The sequence below is a fragment of the Camelina sativa genome, chromosome 9 (genome assembly GCF_030686135.1).
Source record: "Camelina sativa cultivar CO46 ecotype springtype chromosome 9, ASM3068613v1".
Classification (NCBI taxonomy): domain Eukaryota; kingdom Viridiplantae; phylum Streptophyta; class Magnoliopsida; order Brassicales; family Brassicaceae; genus Camelina; species Camelina sativa.
This window is the reverse complement of record NC_141888.1, coordinates 39,612,835-39,627,917: the sequence shown is the minus strand read 5'-3', so window position 1 is coordinate 39,627,917 and position 15,083 is coordinate 39,612,835. Positions and strand designations below refer to the sequence as shown.

The window sequence follows — 15,083 nt, the reverse complement described above, 5'->3', positions numbered from 1 at the left end:
TGTTGACTCCATTACTATTATTCTTAAATAGAAATTTCTTTTATTCCCATAACAAAAAGGGAAACTTCTCCCCATAACATTAATAGAAACCAATATTTGATAAATGAACATTAATAGAAAGTCATGTAAATGGTATCTGGTCGACATTTGGTTAAGTATACATAATGGAAAAGGTAAAAGAAAAAGTGCATTTCTTACTTTCATTTGAAATATATAATATTCACAAAATTTTATGTTTTATGTGGATGTCTAATTTATCTAATTACGTACACTACAAACAAAACTAAACCCTAAATTAGAATGCTAACCTCCATAATAAATTATATATCTACCTAAAAATAACTGTTAATAAAGAATTCAACAATAATAGTTAAATAAAATTTATAATCGTTTAAATCTGTGGCACAAATACTCGATCTATTCTTTTTTTTTAAGTCTTGTTTGTTTCTTTCTTGACAAAAAAAAAAAAAAACATAATTTGGTTCATAAATACGCATCTATTATTATAACTTTTTATATATGTTACAAATCATTTTAAAAATTGATTAGAAATACATTATTTTCTATGATTTACGGTTTTTATTACTCTAAAAAATAACACTAATTTATTATTTTTTCCAAGTTTACAATTCATAAGAATACATGCATGCATAAAAGGTTTAAATTAAGATGTATCTTTAAAAAAAAAAACAAATTATTTTCTAAACTTGGATTAATTAGAAACGAGGAGCTAGTGCAAGTATTTCGAAGGGAAAAGTTCAATAGTTGAAACAAATTGTCATTTAGTAGCTATCATCGACTCGTACACTTTGTTTATATAATTTACCTTCTATAAATTTCCATTTTTAGGGCTTTTTTGTGCTGGTCTTCCGCCAACAAAGGAATTATGAGACATTAAAAGGAGTAATAATCAAATTAAGGGCAAGGAGGAAGTAAATGCCCATTAATAAATTAAATAGTCATATTTTTAGAGGTAATATTGTTGGCCAAAAGAAAAAAAGGGAAAAAGGCAAACTCGTTCCTAATCTTTATATATACACACACCTTCATCATCAATAGAAGTAGAACCATTCATTCATTATTCACTCTCAAATCTCAAGTTTATTGGAGTCTTGTGGGTTGCCATTTTTAGGTCTCTAGAAATTCAAATGTTCTGTTCAATTCAATGCCTCGCCAGACATCTGTTCCCTTTGCATGTAAGAGAGATAAAGAAAGCGACAAAAGCCATAAAGAAAGGTAAGACTCTTTGAAAGAGAGAAAGATAAGGTTTTCTCTTATCTTCTCATCAGATCTTTGTTTCTTTACTCTCTTTCTTTTCCTTTTCTTTTTTGCTTTTTTTGGTTATGTTTTTTTCCTAGATTTAGACATTATAAAAAAAACCCTAGATTTGATCTTCGAAAGGGTTATCTTAACTGGAATCTCTCTTCTCTTATCATATATGTATTCTCTTTCTCTCTCTTGGTTCTTTGCCTTCTCTTGTTAAAACTCAGATCTAACACTAGATGTCTCACTCTTGTTCCTTGTTTCATCTTGTAGATCTCTGAAGTTGGATGGATTGTGTGAGTGAATGAGGTTGGGACAAGAGAAACGCAAAGAAACTGACAGAAGAGAGTGAGCACACAAAGGCAATTTGCATATCATTGCATTTGCTTCTCTTGCGTGCTCACTGCTCTTTCTGTCAGATTCCGGTGCTGATCTCTTTGGCCTGTCCTTGTTCTCTTTGTCTCAATCTCTCTCACATATACAATCTCTCTTTCTCTTTCTTGTTCATCTCCAGATTAAGGTAAGAAGATACGATCTGAAGGATGGTTTGTTCTTGTGTATAGATTTTGGTTCGATCTGCTTGCATGCTCGAGGAGACCTTTAGCCTTTAAACATTCATTATATTTTAAGAGATGGGTATTATCGAAAAAGCTTAATCTATGAGTTAACGCGTGGTTTAGTTAGATTAGCATGGTAACCTAGTTTTTTTAATAGGATGGTCCTTAATTTTTTCTCGATTCATGTATATATTATATCGTTTCTTTTTCCTCTCTGTCTCTCTCGAGGCGTTTTAATCCCTAGTAGTTCCCTTTGTGTATATACTGTTATATATCTATATATATATATATATGTCATTTGATTCATGCGATCATATCATCTAATTTTGCGTGAAGAGTACTGGTCATGATATTTGCATTATAATATGAGTCGTTGCTTTTCTTGTTATTTAAATGGTTGGCTCGTACATTTTTATTCAATGAGCTACATGATTAGCTTATTATTTAACAAGAAAAAGTTATATGTTAGTATATAGTTAGTTGTACTTAACATTTTTATATATAAATATTATATTTGATTCCATGTTAAATTTGTGTACATGAATATTGTGAGAATATTCTTTTTAAGGGTTTGGTTTGTTAGATTAATTTGAGAACATGTTTCTATGCAACTGCTTCAGAAAAAAAAAACACGCATGTTGTATGCAAACTAATACAACCCATTATGTATGAATTTGTTGTATTGGTGCCACATGTTGATGTGTCATGTCTTTCCGCTTTTGTACTGTTAATGCTGTTGATTTTTTTTGGTGTTTGTCGAGAAAATATCAACACTACAATGAATTTGTTGTCCTACTGTTTACACCTTTCATTTTTCTTGGGTAAGTGAGTCGTTGGACTGAAATCACGATGATTATGTGGTCAAATGTGTGTGTATATATATCTTGCAGGAATAAATATATGTATCTCTTTGCAGTTGGTGATGATTGCATCTTTCTCACAAGCTTTAATTGAAGTCAGTATTGATATTTGTGAAGCGATTGGGAAATTTAGAAGACAGTGGACTTTAATTTGTGTTTCTGTTTGATCATATGCTAATGCAAACGTGAAAAAATAAGAAAATTAAGAGCGCCGAGGCCTAGTTCGTTGAGAAATTAAACCAAGTTTAGAAATAGAATTCGATGAAAGATAAGAGACTAAAGCATTCTTCTTTATCACCAAGTGTCCAAGTTTCATCAACAAAACTTCTTTTTCTTACAAGTCTTCCATTTTCACCCAATATATTCATTCCGAGAGTCAATTGGTTTTTCTTTTATGTACGTAGCTGTAGGTCATACAATTTTAAGATCCATGTACTCAACAATCGGATATTTTCTTGACATGTTGAGTTTAATCAACAACACCAATTATATACTACTTTATTTTATCTAGTTCAAGACATTTTCGAAGCTCCATTTAAAAGTCTTCTTAGCTTAATCAACTTTCTCTAATTATATCATATGGATTGATCCGTATTTTGGCAGAATACATATAGATACACTCGAACAACATTTTTAGGTTTTCATTCATCGGGACAAAGCTAGGTAACTGAAGTTAATCTTTAGATTTTTTCGAAGTAGAAACACCTAAACATTTGGTCAAAAAAATTCTACGTAATGCAATATTTAACCCATATGCGGTGCAAATGATGGCTTATTTAGCTAAATTTGGCAAATGATCATTTCACTCTGATTACGGTATACTCCAATCAACTATATATACTGTTTACTAGAGTTGGACATGATTAATGATGTCCTACAAAATTCATGGCATGGTCGGGTTTCGGTAGCTAGTTTCGACGGCCTAGTGATCGACAAAATACAAACAAATCGGGCATGCAGTCCCATATGTATCTAGCAATTAGCCATAAAACAGTGCAATAGGCGATTGTGATTTGTGAACTTACCTTGTTTGTTACCCTTCGTTCTGTCAGTACATATTTTGTTATAGTATGAACTTGCGTAAGAACAAAACAAATTTGGCGTTAATCGTGGGTCCAAATCATGACACATATCACAGTTTCTTGGATTTGTTATGTATGTTCGTTAAAAATGAGTACTTATATCTTAGCCGTATATAAACTCCCGAGTCCGATCCATTCGTATTTGTATTTAATAATATTAATGGAAACGAATCATGGGTTCTTGTTAGCACATAACATCAAGTGTGACGACTGGTGGAAGTGATATTTTTTTTCCCTCTTCTAATCTTGTTACCACAAGTGAGAAAAAGAGTTGCCTAGGAACGAAGAATGTTTGTAGGCATATTATGGAAACCTTTTCTAACAAAGAGTGTTTCAGCAAAACGTACTTTCATATTTAATAAACGACGGCTAGATGCAGAAAGCTTACCGAATGTAGTAGGTGAAGGCAGGACCGACCCTGAACCCAGCAAAATAAAATATGAACTTAAATAGAACTCCCAAAAATATCATATATTTCAATAAATGAAACAGGCTCCAGTTATATATTTCAAATAAATTTTAACTAAAAAAAATCCTTTAGTTGATAAAATTTTCAATTTAAAAAAAAAAAAAAATTATTTAGAACTCTTCCAAAATTTACTTAGGTTCCGAAAATTATAAAGTCTTAAGCAAAAAGGAAGATTTGGTAGCTACTATTACTATTGTATGAGAGATTATCACTTTCCGATACGATCTTCCAAAGTAGGAAAAATATGGGAGAAAAGAAAGAAAATAAGAAAATCCTCTATGAAAAGTCAAAAAATTGTCTAAAAATTATTAAAGGGCCAAGTAGAAAAGGTCACATCTTGCCTTACCAAAAAAAGACAGTTCATTGAAATTTTATCGGGACAAGTTACTATTTTTAATTAATGCGTATCCACATCAAAACATGCGTAGCATTAACGGTGATTCCACGTCAATTTCATGTCGTCCACAATACAAGAGGATAGGGATTTACTCTTCTTATTTTTAGTATATATCAATACTTAACTCGATTCTGAAAACTCTTAACAACTTATTATATGGTCAGAAATATGCAAGAACACTATTATAACTAGATGAAGAGGACTTTTATTCTAGACATAGTTAAAAAAAAAATACATTTAATTGAAAACTGTATGACTCAGTGTCATAGCTTGTAATGGTCACTATGCATTTTAATTGAAAGCCCTTTATAAAAAAAAAATATTAATATGTTTGATGTCAGAAATAATAATTTAATATTTTTAGAATGTCTTATATATAATTAAAAAGAACAAATTTCACCAGCTTAAAACTTATAAAAAAGAGGCATTCAATTCTTCTTTTTTTTTTGATATATGTTCTAATAATTTATGCAAAACCTAATGCTAAAAAAATCCTAATTTTTCTATTTTATTTAGAGTGATTTGTCCTCTTATTCTTTTATCTTTGCATCTTCCTAATTAGAAATGGCCATTCACTCTTTAGTATTTCTTTTACATGCTTTACTTTGTTAATAACTTAATATCTACTTTGATCATACTAGTCTTTAACCATCTTTTTCCTTTTTTAAGCATTCAATACAAAGAGCAAAAAGCCGATCGAGTAAAATTGAATTCAATTTCCGGATTTAGTTTCGCTTCGCTTCTTTTGGCTTCGGTCATGTTTTATTGTGCTGGCAGAGCTTATGCACATCACTTTGTTTAGATAAGGACAGAACATTTCTTCACAGTTCACTTAGTCGTCGCATATCAAACAAAGTAGATAACATTTATAAATAAAATCACTTCTGCTTATAAATATAACCAGTCACAAATTTTCTTACATAAGTATCCTCCTCACATATACTTGTAATTAACTAGTATAACAAAGTCCAGAGACAATGGAGGAATCAAACCGTACTGTCCTGTTCGACAAGTACGAGATCGGAAGACTACTCGGCACCGGTAACTTCGCCAAAGTCTATCACGGAACAGAGATCTCCACCGGCGATGACGTGGCGATCAAGGTCATCAAAAAAGACCGCGCATTCAAACGTCGTGGCATGATGGAGCAAATCGAACGTGAGATCTCCGTCATGCGTCTCCTCCGTCATCCCAACGTTGTCGAGCTCCGTGAAGTGATGGCTACAAAGAAGAAGATCTTCTTCGTTATGGAGTACGTCAACGGCGGTGAGCTTTTCGAGATGATCGATAGAGACGGGAAGCTCCCGGAGGATCTAGCCAGAAAGTATTTCCAACAACTGATATCCGCGGTGGATTTTTGCCACAGCCGCGGTGTTTTCCACCGCGATATCAAGCCGGAGAATCTGTTGCTTGACGGAGAAGGCGATCTCAAGGTTTCGGATTTCGGACTTTCCGCTTTGATGATGCCGGAAGGGCTAGGTGGAAGACGTAGCAGCAGCGATGACCTTTTACATACGCGGTGCGGGACGCCGGCTTACGTTGCGCCGGAGGTTTTACGGAATAAAGGATACGACGGAGCTATGGCGGATATTTGGTCGTGCGGGATTGTTTTGTATGCACTCCTTGCTGGCTTCTTGCCGTTTATCGACGAAAACGTCATGACATTGTACACGTAAGTATGCCTTGACCGGGTTTTGGGTTAACCAATTCTAACCGTTTATTTTTTTTTTATTCATTTTAAAAAGACAAATGAGAGAACTAAAAATACATACTGTATTTTGTTTTGATTAGGTCAATTATTTGAATAGGACAATTTAACTTATTCCAATAGATACAAAAATTGGGTATACACATATGATATATTCTTTAAAAGTATGCACACACATACACTGATACACATACAAAAAAAGATAGTATTTGCATTATTTGTTCGAGTAATATAAACTAAAAAGATAAATTTTGGGTATATTAATTCGTTATGTTATCCAAATTTCATGTTCCATAGTGACAGTACTGTTTCTTGTTTGATTATTTACTTAGTATTGTTGAACCGGAATGTGAACAAATCAAAAATCAAAGTATTGTTTCTTGCTTGATTTGAACCTTTCTATAATAATAAAACAGGAAGATCTTCAAGGCTGAATGCGAGTTCCCACCGTGGTTTTCCTCAGAATCTAAGGAACTAATCTCAAGATTGCTTGTGCCTGATCCTGAACAACGCATTTCAATGTCGGAGATCAAACTGATTCCATGGTTCCGAAAGAATTTTACACCACCGGTAGCTTTTTCAATCGACGAAACAATCCCATCTCCACCGGAGCCACCAGCAAAGAAAAAGAAGAAAGACAAGTACGAAGATGAGGAAATAGACGACGGAGTTTCTCCAAGATCTTTCAACGCTTTCCAATTCATCACTTCAATGTCTTCAGGTTTCGACCTCTCCAACCTATTCGAGATAAAAAGGAAGCCAAAGCGGATGTTCACATCCAAGTACCCGGCAATATCCGTCAAGGAGAGGCTGGAGAAGGCGGCTCGTGAGATGAACATGAGGGTAAAACATGTCAAAGACTGCAAGATGAAGCTACAAAGGAGAACAGAAGGCCGTAAAGGGAGGCTCTCCGTGACGGCGGAAGTTTTCGAAGTTGCTCCTGAAGTCTCTGTCGTCGAGTTCTGCAAATCCTCCGGGGACACTTTGGAGTACTACCTCTTCTGTGAGGATGACGTTAGGCCAGCTCTTAAAGACATTGTCTGGTCTTGGCAAGGTGATGATGATGATGAAGATGAGGTTACCACTAATGATAACTCAATAATTAAATAATTCTTCATGAGCTGTAATATTTTGATTTTTTGGCATGGGTTGTGCGAGAGCGAGACTGTCTTAAGAACTTTTATAATTAACAATATAATAATGTTTTTTTTTTGTTCTTTATTAAATAATATATTACTTATTGGAAGGTATAATACAAGCAATAACCGGAAACTTTATGTCACAGTTTCTAGTTATTTTTACCATCAGTCCTCTATATGCTCTCTCATAATCTCTCATTTGCAAATGTGTTTAAGCGGCAAGCAACTTCTGGATGTCCTTCTGTAAAACAGCCGAAACAAAATTGTTTGGTCACAAACCCTCTGAACCAAACCACCGCTATGAACCGAAATATGAAGTATATATCACTTAACCGTACCTCGATTTGGAAAGGGGATGTGGTGGGAGGGTACCTCTCAACTACCTTTCCCTTTTTATCAATTAAGAACTTCTCAAAGTTCCATTTAATGAGACCACCTAAGAATCCTCCTGCGTTTGATTTCAAGAATTCGTAGATGGGCGCTGTGCTCGGTCCATTCACGTCAACCTGTAGGAATCTCAAAACTTTATTCTAATCTGCAACCAACCCGAAAAGAAGAGGGGAATGTTTTAGAGATTATCTTTACCTTATCAAATATAGGGAACTCTGCTTTGAACCGGGTGCAAGCGAATTGTTTGATCTCGGGATTTGAACCAGGCTCTTGGCCACCAAACTGATTGCAGGGAAAAGCTAGAATCTCAAATCCTGTAATAAGAACAACAGGAAAGGTTTGTGATGTGCTAGTAATGTTGTCTTACTCACTACAGAACAATAGACGTTTACTGGCTATGCCCTTGCTAAATGCATAAAGACAAGATTCGTAATCTAAATGAGTTTTAGAATTCTTTTTAGTTATGAAGAACTGATGGATTGAGATTATCCATCAACCCATCAAAGATACTGAATTGACTTGCAGTTCAAAAGTTGCAGAACAATTCAATTTTTTCAATATATTAAGGTTGCAAATTAGTAACACTGTATTGATTGACACAAAGAATGATAGATACAAGGAACTATAGAATTAGAGCTCACCTTGGCTCTTGTATTTCTCATACAGATGTGAAAGCTCTGAGTAATTTGATGATGTGAGACCACTGGTTTTGTTCATGGAAACACAAATCTTTAACATCAGAAAACCTCTACATGAACTATGAACAGAAGAAATCGCAATCAAGAGGATGACGAAAGATAAAAAAAAAGTTACCATCTTGAAGCGACATTGACGATCAACATAACTTTCCCCTTGAATTTGTTCAAAGCAACATCATTCCCATCAATGTCCTGCCTCCAAAATACATCTCACTTTTTCAGATTCACAATAACCTAAAAACTCAAGTAACAATATGATACAATTTGAAGATTCCCCCAATTTAGTAAAGAGCAGACAGAACCCTAAACAAAGAGTAAAAGAAGCAAAACCTTAACGGTGAAATCGTGAACGGTCTTCTCAGCAGCAGCTCTAGCTTGAACACTGAAAGGACGAGACTTGAAGAGGAACCCAGGATTAATCGGGGATTTTAGAGAAAACCCATTACTCAGATTCGCGAAATTGGATACTCCGGTGGAGAATTTGAAGGAAGAGATGACAAAGGTTGAAGAAGATGAATTGGGTCTGGAACTGTTGAAGACTGTAGAGAATGGTGCGTAAGAAGAAGAAGAAGCAGTCATAGAAACCATTTTGGTTACCGGAGACGAGGTTTACTTTTGTTTGCTTCCGACCAGTGTTATTCTCTTGAGTTAAGATATACTCAGAGCTGTTCAGCGAGAGACTCGAGAGCGTTTTATATTACTGCCAAAAACATTAAAAAAATAAAAACAAAATAATACTTATTAATCCTTAATCCTTGTTAATCTTCTTCGAATTACTTTTTTTTTTTAATTACTTTATAGATGAAATTTTATTTTAAAACAAAAACTTCGAATTTCTTCAGATACAGAACTAGGTTTTAATTAAATTTTTATGAGAAATGTAATTTGTTCGTCTCATACGAAACTTAAACTAGGAGATAGAACTCTTATTTTTTTTTTTTTTAACGGCAAACAAATATATTATTATAAACATGTTACATAATACATGATACAACCATTGAAACAAATAAAGGAAATTGAACACAATTTCGACGAATAAGTGGAAGTAATCCTGCTTTCTGAACGGAAGTCTTACAGGCAACAGATAAAATCTGTTAAGTCCCCTCTTCGTATACTCGTAAAAGGCTAACATCTTAAACTCCTAAATGCTTTTCACATAACTTTGATTAAACCAATATACTGATATGTTGCTTTAAAAGCTCATGGATCATGTCTTTTAAAATGTTGTATGCGTCTTTGCCGGTTTGTGAACATGGTTTCTCCGTTCATAACACCTAAACTTTTTGACCGATGAATAGAGAGGACATCATCATCAGACCATGTCGTTGAAAGTCGAAGGCCAATGCAAAGCCTGCGTGGACCAGTTCCTTCAAGCGAGATGGTTGATTTGTTGATTCCCGGATCGAAAATCCAAATGATATCTCCATACAAATGGTGCAGAGAAGAATCATCGGTTGAGAATCGGAGATAACGCCGGTGAGGAATACCACCGGAAACAAACCCTATATAGGGACAGCCATCCCGATTCAAATGAATCGGTATTACATGAGACAACATACATCGATCGGATGAATCTGACCAATACGGCAATTTAAGATGATAGGCTATTAAAATTGGAGAATACAGCAGAAGCCAGTGAAAGCCCAAATCTTGAATCACCGGAAGAAAAACATATATCACCACCTTCACAATATGGCTAAAAGACACAACCTGTGGTTTGCCGTTGTTTATACTATGAAAACCAAAAATTTGCAGAAATAAAGAGAAGTAAAAACTAGAGATGAAAGTGACCGACGCTGGAGATAGAACTCTTATTTTTCGGGTGATCGTACTTCTAAACTACTATTTATTGGAATGAGAACCAAAAAATCGGATTCAAAATAAAAGAAATGGTGCATATTCTGTAAATGTCCCCGATCATTCTTGAGAGCATTTTGGACTCATGTTTGATGTTCTGATATTTTTGTTCCTATCCCAAAATTCAAAATGGAAATTGTTTTTGTTCAGTTCCTTTCCCTTATCCTAAACCTGACCTTGGTTTCTAATATGTCGTACTCAAATGAATAGTTCTAATCCAACCGGTGACAATGCCTATCCACTATGTTTGTTTTTTCTTTAATTTTAACTGTAATGCTTATTAGAAATGCTGGGCCACAAATCAAATAGATAAGATGCGATAGTGAGTGATCAAATTTGTTTTTTATTTTTTATTTTTTTTTTATTTTACTCTTTGTTTATTGTTACTGTTCAGTAATTAAGATATCATTATAAACACAATAACAAAGTTGTTGGTGGCAAACATATTTCGGTATTCGGTTTATTAAATTCATAAATATTGTTGGATATCAAACCAAATGACATTACAATATACTTAAACATCGGTAGCATCTTGGAAAAGCTTATTGTTGATATTTCAGTGTTCTATGTTTTAACTTTTGATAAACCCGCGGTCAGATCTAGGAATAAAAGGACGGCCACAAGTTGGATTACACATGGAAATGATGGATAACAGAGTGAAAAGAAAAATTGATGATGGTATTAATCAACAAGAATGGTTAAGACAAATTTGTGTTTAAAGATTTATCATTTGTCATTGCACTAAGATCACTTCATCGCAACGGCGGATCCAATCAGAAGGAAGGTGGGTCACCTGACCTGGGTAACTAATTAAATAGTTGGTTTTTACATGTACTTATGTAAAATTTCAATAGCACATATGGTAAATTTGGTACTGCTGACCTCTCCAAACTCGAGTTCAAACTCCCGATATGTCATATTAATATTTTTTTTCCTGTAATTGACTTCCCTAAATTTTAATCCTGGATCCGCCACTGCTTTATCGTATCATAGTTTTTTATAACTGAGTTTTCTTGTTAATACCATTGTAATCCCCATTTATCATAACGGTTCAATCTATCAATGATCCAAACGTGAAATCAGATTTTTTTTATTAATGATTGGTTGATAAATAAAAATATATATTAAAGAACCTAAATCTAGAAAAAAAATTCTTAAAAATTAATTTAAGATACTACAATTGTATCAAATAATGTTATTTTAGGAAGTTTGGAGTATGTGCTATAATAATCTATAAAAATGATTTTAATACTACATTTAAAGATATTTCTCTTTCGTTAAATGCCATGTAAAAGTGGCATATGTTCGTTCATTTGTGTGTGCAATTTTCCCTACCATACAAGAAACATATTTTCTTGGTCTAATATATATATATATTTTTAAAGAAAATATAATATTTATGTTTTGATATTTAAAAAATATATATAGCCAGCCACAAAAAAACGGTTTATATGAAAGTTATGAAGATGACAATTTACATGGAAGAAATCCACAATTAGTTAAATTCTTCTGTAATATGATAATCACAAATGTATTCTTGAAGCTGTGATGATGAATCAAAAAGAAAGCTTTTAAACAGCTGTAAAGATTACACATCTCAAGTTTTTAGTTTAAGCAGTTATTGTAACGAGTAACAAGAAAAAGGTGTGACCTTTAAATCGTTTTCCAAAAAAAAAAAAGACATTTTTTTTTCGCTTATCTTTTTTTTGGTCCTTATGGATTGAATTGTACATCTGATCTCAAGTAAAATTTTCTAGTGGTTGGTTCTGTGCCTTTTTCTCGTCCCGATCGAGTTTCTTCTCCTAAAACTCCAGAATTTGGTCTTGAAGATCTCAAAAGGCTCTTCCTTTTGTCATATTTCTTCTATCCAGAGATGTAAGTTGCTACTAGATTCCGCCATAACTATCTGAATCTTTTCTTTATCGATCCAAATAGTCAAATATTCGCATCTGGGTCAAATCGATTCAAAACACTTTTCTTAAATTGATGTGTTGAGTTGATTAGGTCTATTCTGAATCATGTTCAAGTTTATGATAATGGATTGGTTCAAGCTAGCTCCTTTCTTTGATTTTGATTGCTGAGTAGTGTTTTTTTTTTAAAGTTGATTAAGTCCATTGTGAATCTTGTGCACGTTTTTGATGAAGAGATTAGATTTGTGTAGGATTCTGATTGGGTCAAGCTAGGTTCTTTCTTGAGTTTATTTTACTGAGTTGATAGGTCAACTCTGAATCTTTTACAAGTCAATGAGCTAGAAAACGGATTGTACAAGATTCTGAATTATTCAAGCTACCTTTTTTTTATTTTTATTTTTGGATTGTGGAGACAAGAGTGATGTTGTTGTTTTTTTGGCAGAAAGAGATGGGTACATACCTAAGTTCTCCGAAAACTGAAAAGTTATCAGAAGATGGTGAGAATGATAAGCTCAGATATGGTTTAACGTCTATGCAAGGCTGGCGTGCTACCATGGAAGATGCGGTGAGTCAAACTATTGGCTTCTTGCTGAACTTATGAAACATCTTAAAGTTGAAACCTTGGATCTGTATACCTGACTCTCTTGATTGTAACTGGTTTGATTTGACTAGCATGCTGCAATTCTTGATTTGGATGATAAGACATCTTTCTTCGGTGTGTACGATGGCCATGGAGGTTAGCAAATACTGTCTATACTGTTGAATTTAGTTTGAGATTCTTTTGAAGCTAAATGGAATGAAAGCTTTATCAAAGTACTTAGGGAAAAGAAGTTATTCTTGTGATTCTTGACCATGGCAAAGACTTAGAAACTGTTGCTTATATTTTGTATAGTATAATACTTCTGGTACATTTTTCGATGTTTCATGCTTTACATTCGTTTTTTATATGAAACTCAAAAGTACTATATACGAAATGTTGTAGGTAAAGTTGTTGCAAAGTTCTGTGCCAAGTATCTACACCAGCAGGTTATCAGTAATGAAGCATATAAATCTGGAGACGTAGAGACATCTCTTCGAAGAGCATTTTTTAGGTTTTACTTCCTCTTTGACATTGTATTACTTTTACTTCCTCTTTGACATTGTTTCGAAGAGCATGTTCTCTTAGAGTAATTTACTTTTACAAACAAAAGAGTGTTCCTCTAAAAATTGTGCATTGTAAATATTGTAGAATGGATGACATGATGCAAGGACAAAGAGGTTGGCGAGAGTTAGCTGTACTCGGTGACAAGATGAATAAATTTAGTGGCATGATAGAAGGATTTATATGGTCACCAAGAAGCGGTGACAACAATAACCAGCTCGATAGTTGGCCTCTTGAGGATGTAAATTTTTTCATAAACTTGCTTCACTTGGCTTCTCCCATATTCTCTACATGATTGAGTTGGGACCTCTAAAGCACACATGCCTTTGCTCTTATCCAGGGTCCTCATTCTGATTTCTCGGGACCAAATTCCGGGTGCACAGCATGTGTAGCTCTTATTAAAGATAAGAAGCTCTTTGTTGCAAATGCTGGTGACTCACGTTGTGTGATATCAAGGAAGGCTCAGGCTTACAATCTTTCTAAAGATCACAAGCCTGATCTTGAAGTTGAAAAAGATAGGATATTGAAAGCTGGTGGCTTCATTCACGCTGGTCGAATCAATGGAAGCTTGAATCTGACAAGAGCCATTGGTAAGCTTTTTTTCTTTCTCTGCCACTTTCATTACCTGGAGATTTCTGTTTTTACATGTAATCTTAATCGAAACATCCTTTCTTCTTTTTCTTAGGTGACATGGAATTCAAGCAGAATAAGTTTTTACCATCTGAAAAGCAAATGGTTACTGCTGATCCAGATGTAAACACTGTAAGAATCTAACTTTTTAGTATTTACCGCTTGGTTTTGTTCTATTTAAACCTGACTTGTTACTGTATCCTCTCATCAGATTGACTTGTGTGATGATGATGATTTTCTTGTTGTTGCATGCGATGGAATATGGTAAAAAGATGTCACTAATTGTTTCATTTTCCACATATATAAGTTAGTTGATAATTTGAATCCATCTTATCTTCTTCAGGGATTGTATGTCTAGCCAGGAATTAGTGGACTTTATCCATGAACAGTTAAAATCTGTAAGCTAACTCTTTTCCTTCTCCTACTCTCTCTATGACAGTTTTTGTTCCTGTCTTGGTTTGTAACATTGGTTAAACCTTTCAGGAAACAAAACTTTCCACGGTATGCGAAAAAGTTGCTGATAGATGTTTGGCTCCAGACACTGCGAGTGGTGAAGGTTGTGATAATATGACCATCATTTTGGTTCAATTCAAGAAGCCTAACCCAACCGAGACGGAACCAGAAGAACCCAAACCAGAACCAAACCAGGATGAGCCGAGCTCGTCAAGCTAGATATCTTTAAAGAGCCAAGAGGAAGAAGATTTGTGAAAGTCTCTTTTATCATTGACTTTTGGGTTCAACATTGTAAATCTTTCGAGTGGCTTAGATTCGAGAAGCTGGCTTTTTTTGGGATGTCAGTTTTTAACTCTCATTTTCCAGCTTCTGGTATGTCACACAGACCTCGGTTCATGTAATCAAAAATGACTTTGTATAGCTTTCTTGCGATTGGTCACATAGACTCATATAGTTTCAAAATTCACATGGACTTCTGATGATGTTTTCTTCAGTCTCTCATAAAAGTTAGAAAATGTTACACATACAA

The 15,083-nt window shown here is 34.1% G+C and overlaps 3 protein-coding genes and 1 long non-coding RNA gene across 6 annotated transcripts; 3 read left to right on the top strand and 1 right to left on the bottom strand.

The window, feature by feature from the left end:
• The first annotated feature begins 1,096 nt into the window (after positions 1-1,096).
• Positions 1,097-3,214, top strand: LOC104713971 (uncharacterized). 3 transcript variants are annotated; one of them, XR_015565762.1, is made up of 3 exons: positions 1,097-1,236; positions 1,537-1,783; positions 2,711-3,214. It is a non-coding gene; the product is annotated as an uncharacterized LOC104713971 (long non-coding RNA). The 3 variants fall into 3 exon arrangements; XR_015565761.1 differs by lacking the exon at positions 1,097-1,236 and adding an exon at positions 1,277-1,440; XR_015565763.1 differs by lacking the exon at positions 1,097-1,236 and adding an exon at positions 1,296-1,440 and having other exon boundaries at positions 2,737-3,214.
• A 2,248-nt stretch (positions 3,215-5,462) lies between these two features.
• LOC104713969 (CBL-interacting serine/threonine-protein kinase 16) lies at positions 5,463-7,586 on the top strand. The gene is made up of 2 exons (XM_010431199.3): positions 5,463-6,300; positions 6,753-7,586. Exons 1-2 carry the CDS (start codon positions 5,606-5,608, stop codon positions 7,444-7,446), a joined length of 1,389 nt encoding a protein of 462 aa, XP_010429501.1. The 5' UTR covers positions 5,463-5,605; the 3' UTR covers positions 7,447-7,586.
• On the bottom strand, positions 7,503-9,291 carry LOC104713970 (phospholipid hydroperoxide glutathione peroxidase 1, chloroplastic). The gene is made up of 6 exons (XM_010431200.2): positions 8,894-9,291; positions 8,679-8,755; positions 8,507-8,568; positions 8,061-8,179; positions 7,814-7,981; positions 7,503-7,716 (listed from the first exon to the last, which is right to left on the bottom strand). Exons 1-6 carry the CDS (start codon positions 9,149-9,151, stop codon positions 7,687-7,689), a joined length of 714 nt encoding a protein of 237 aa, XP_010429502.1. The 5' UTR covers positions 9,152-9,291; the 3' UTR covers positions 7,503-7,686.
• Positions 9,292-11,735: 2,444 nt separating this feature from the next.
• Positions 11,736-15,016, top strand: LOC104713968 (putative protein phosphatase 2C 21). Its single transcript, XM_010431198.3, has 10 exons — positions 11,736-12,295; positions 12,773-12,895; positions 13,003-13,066; positions 13,313-13,421; positions 13,559-13,712; positions 13,812-14,061; positions 14,157-14,233; positions 14,313-14,365; positions 14,445-14,499; positions 14,585-15,016. The coding sequence occupies exons 2-10, from the start codon at positions 12,779-12,781 to the stop codon at positions 14,771-14,773; spliced, it is 1,068 nt and encodes a 355-aa protein (XP_010429500.2). The 5' UTR covers positions 11,736-12,295; positions 12,773-12,778; the 3' UTR covers positions 14,774-15,016.
• The last annotated feature ends 67 nt before the right edge of the window (positions 15,017-15,083 follow it).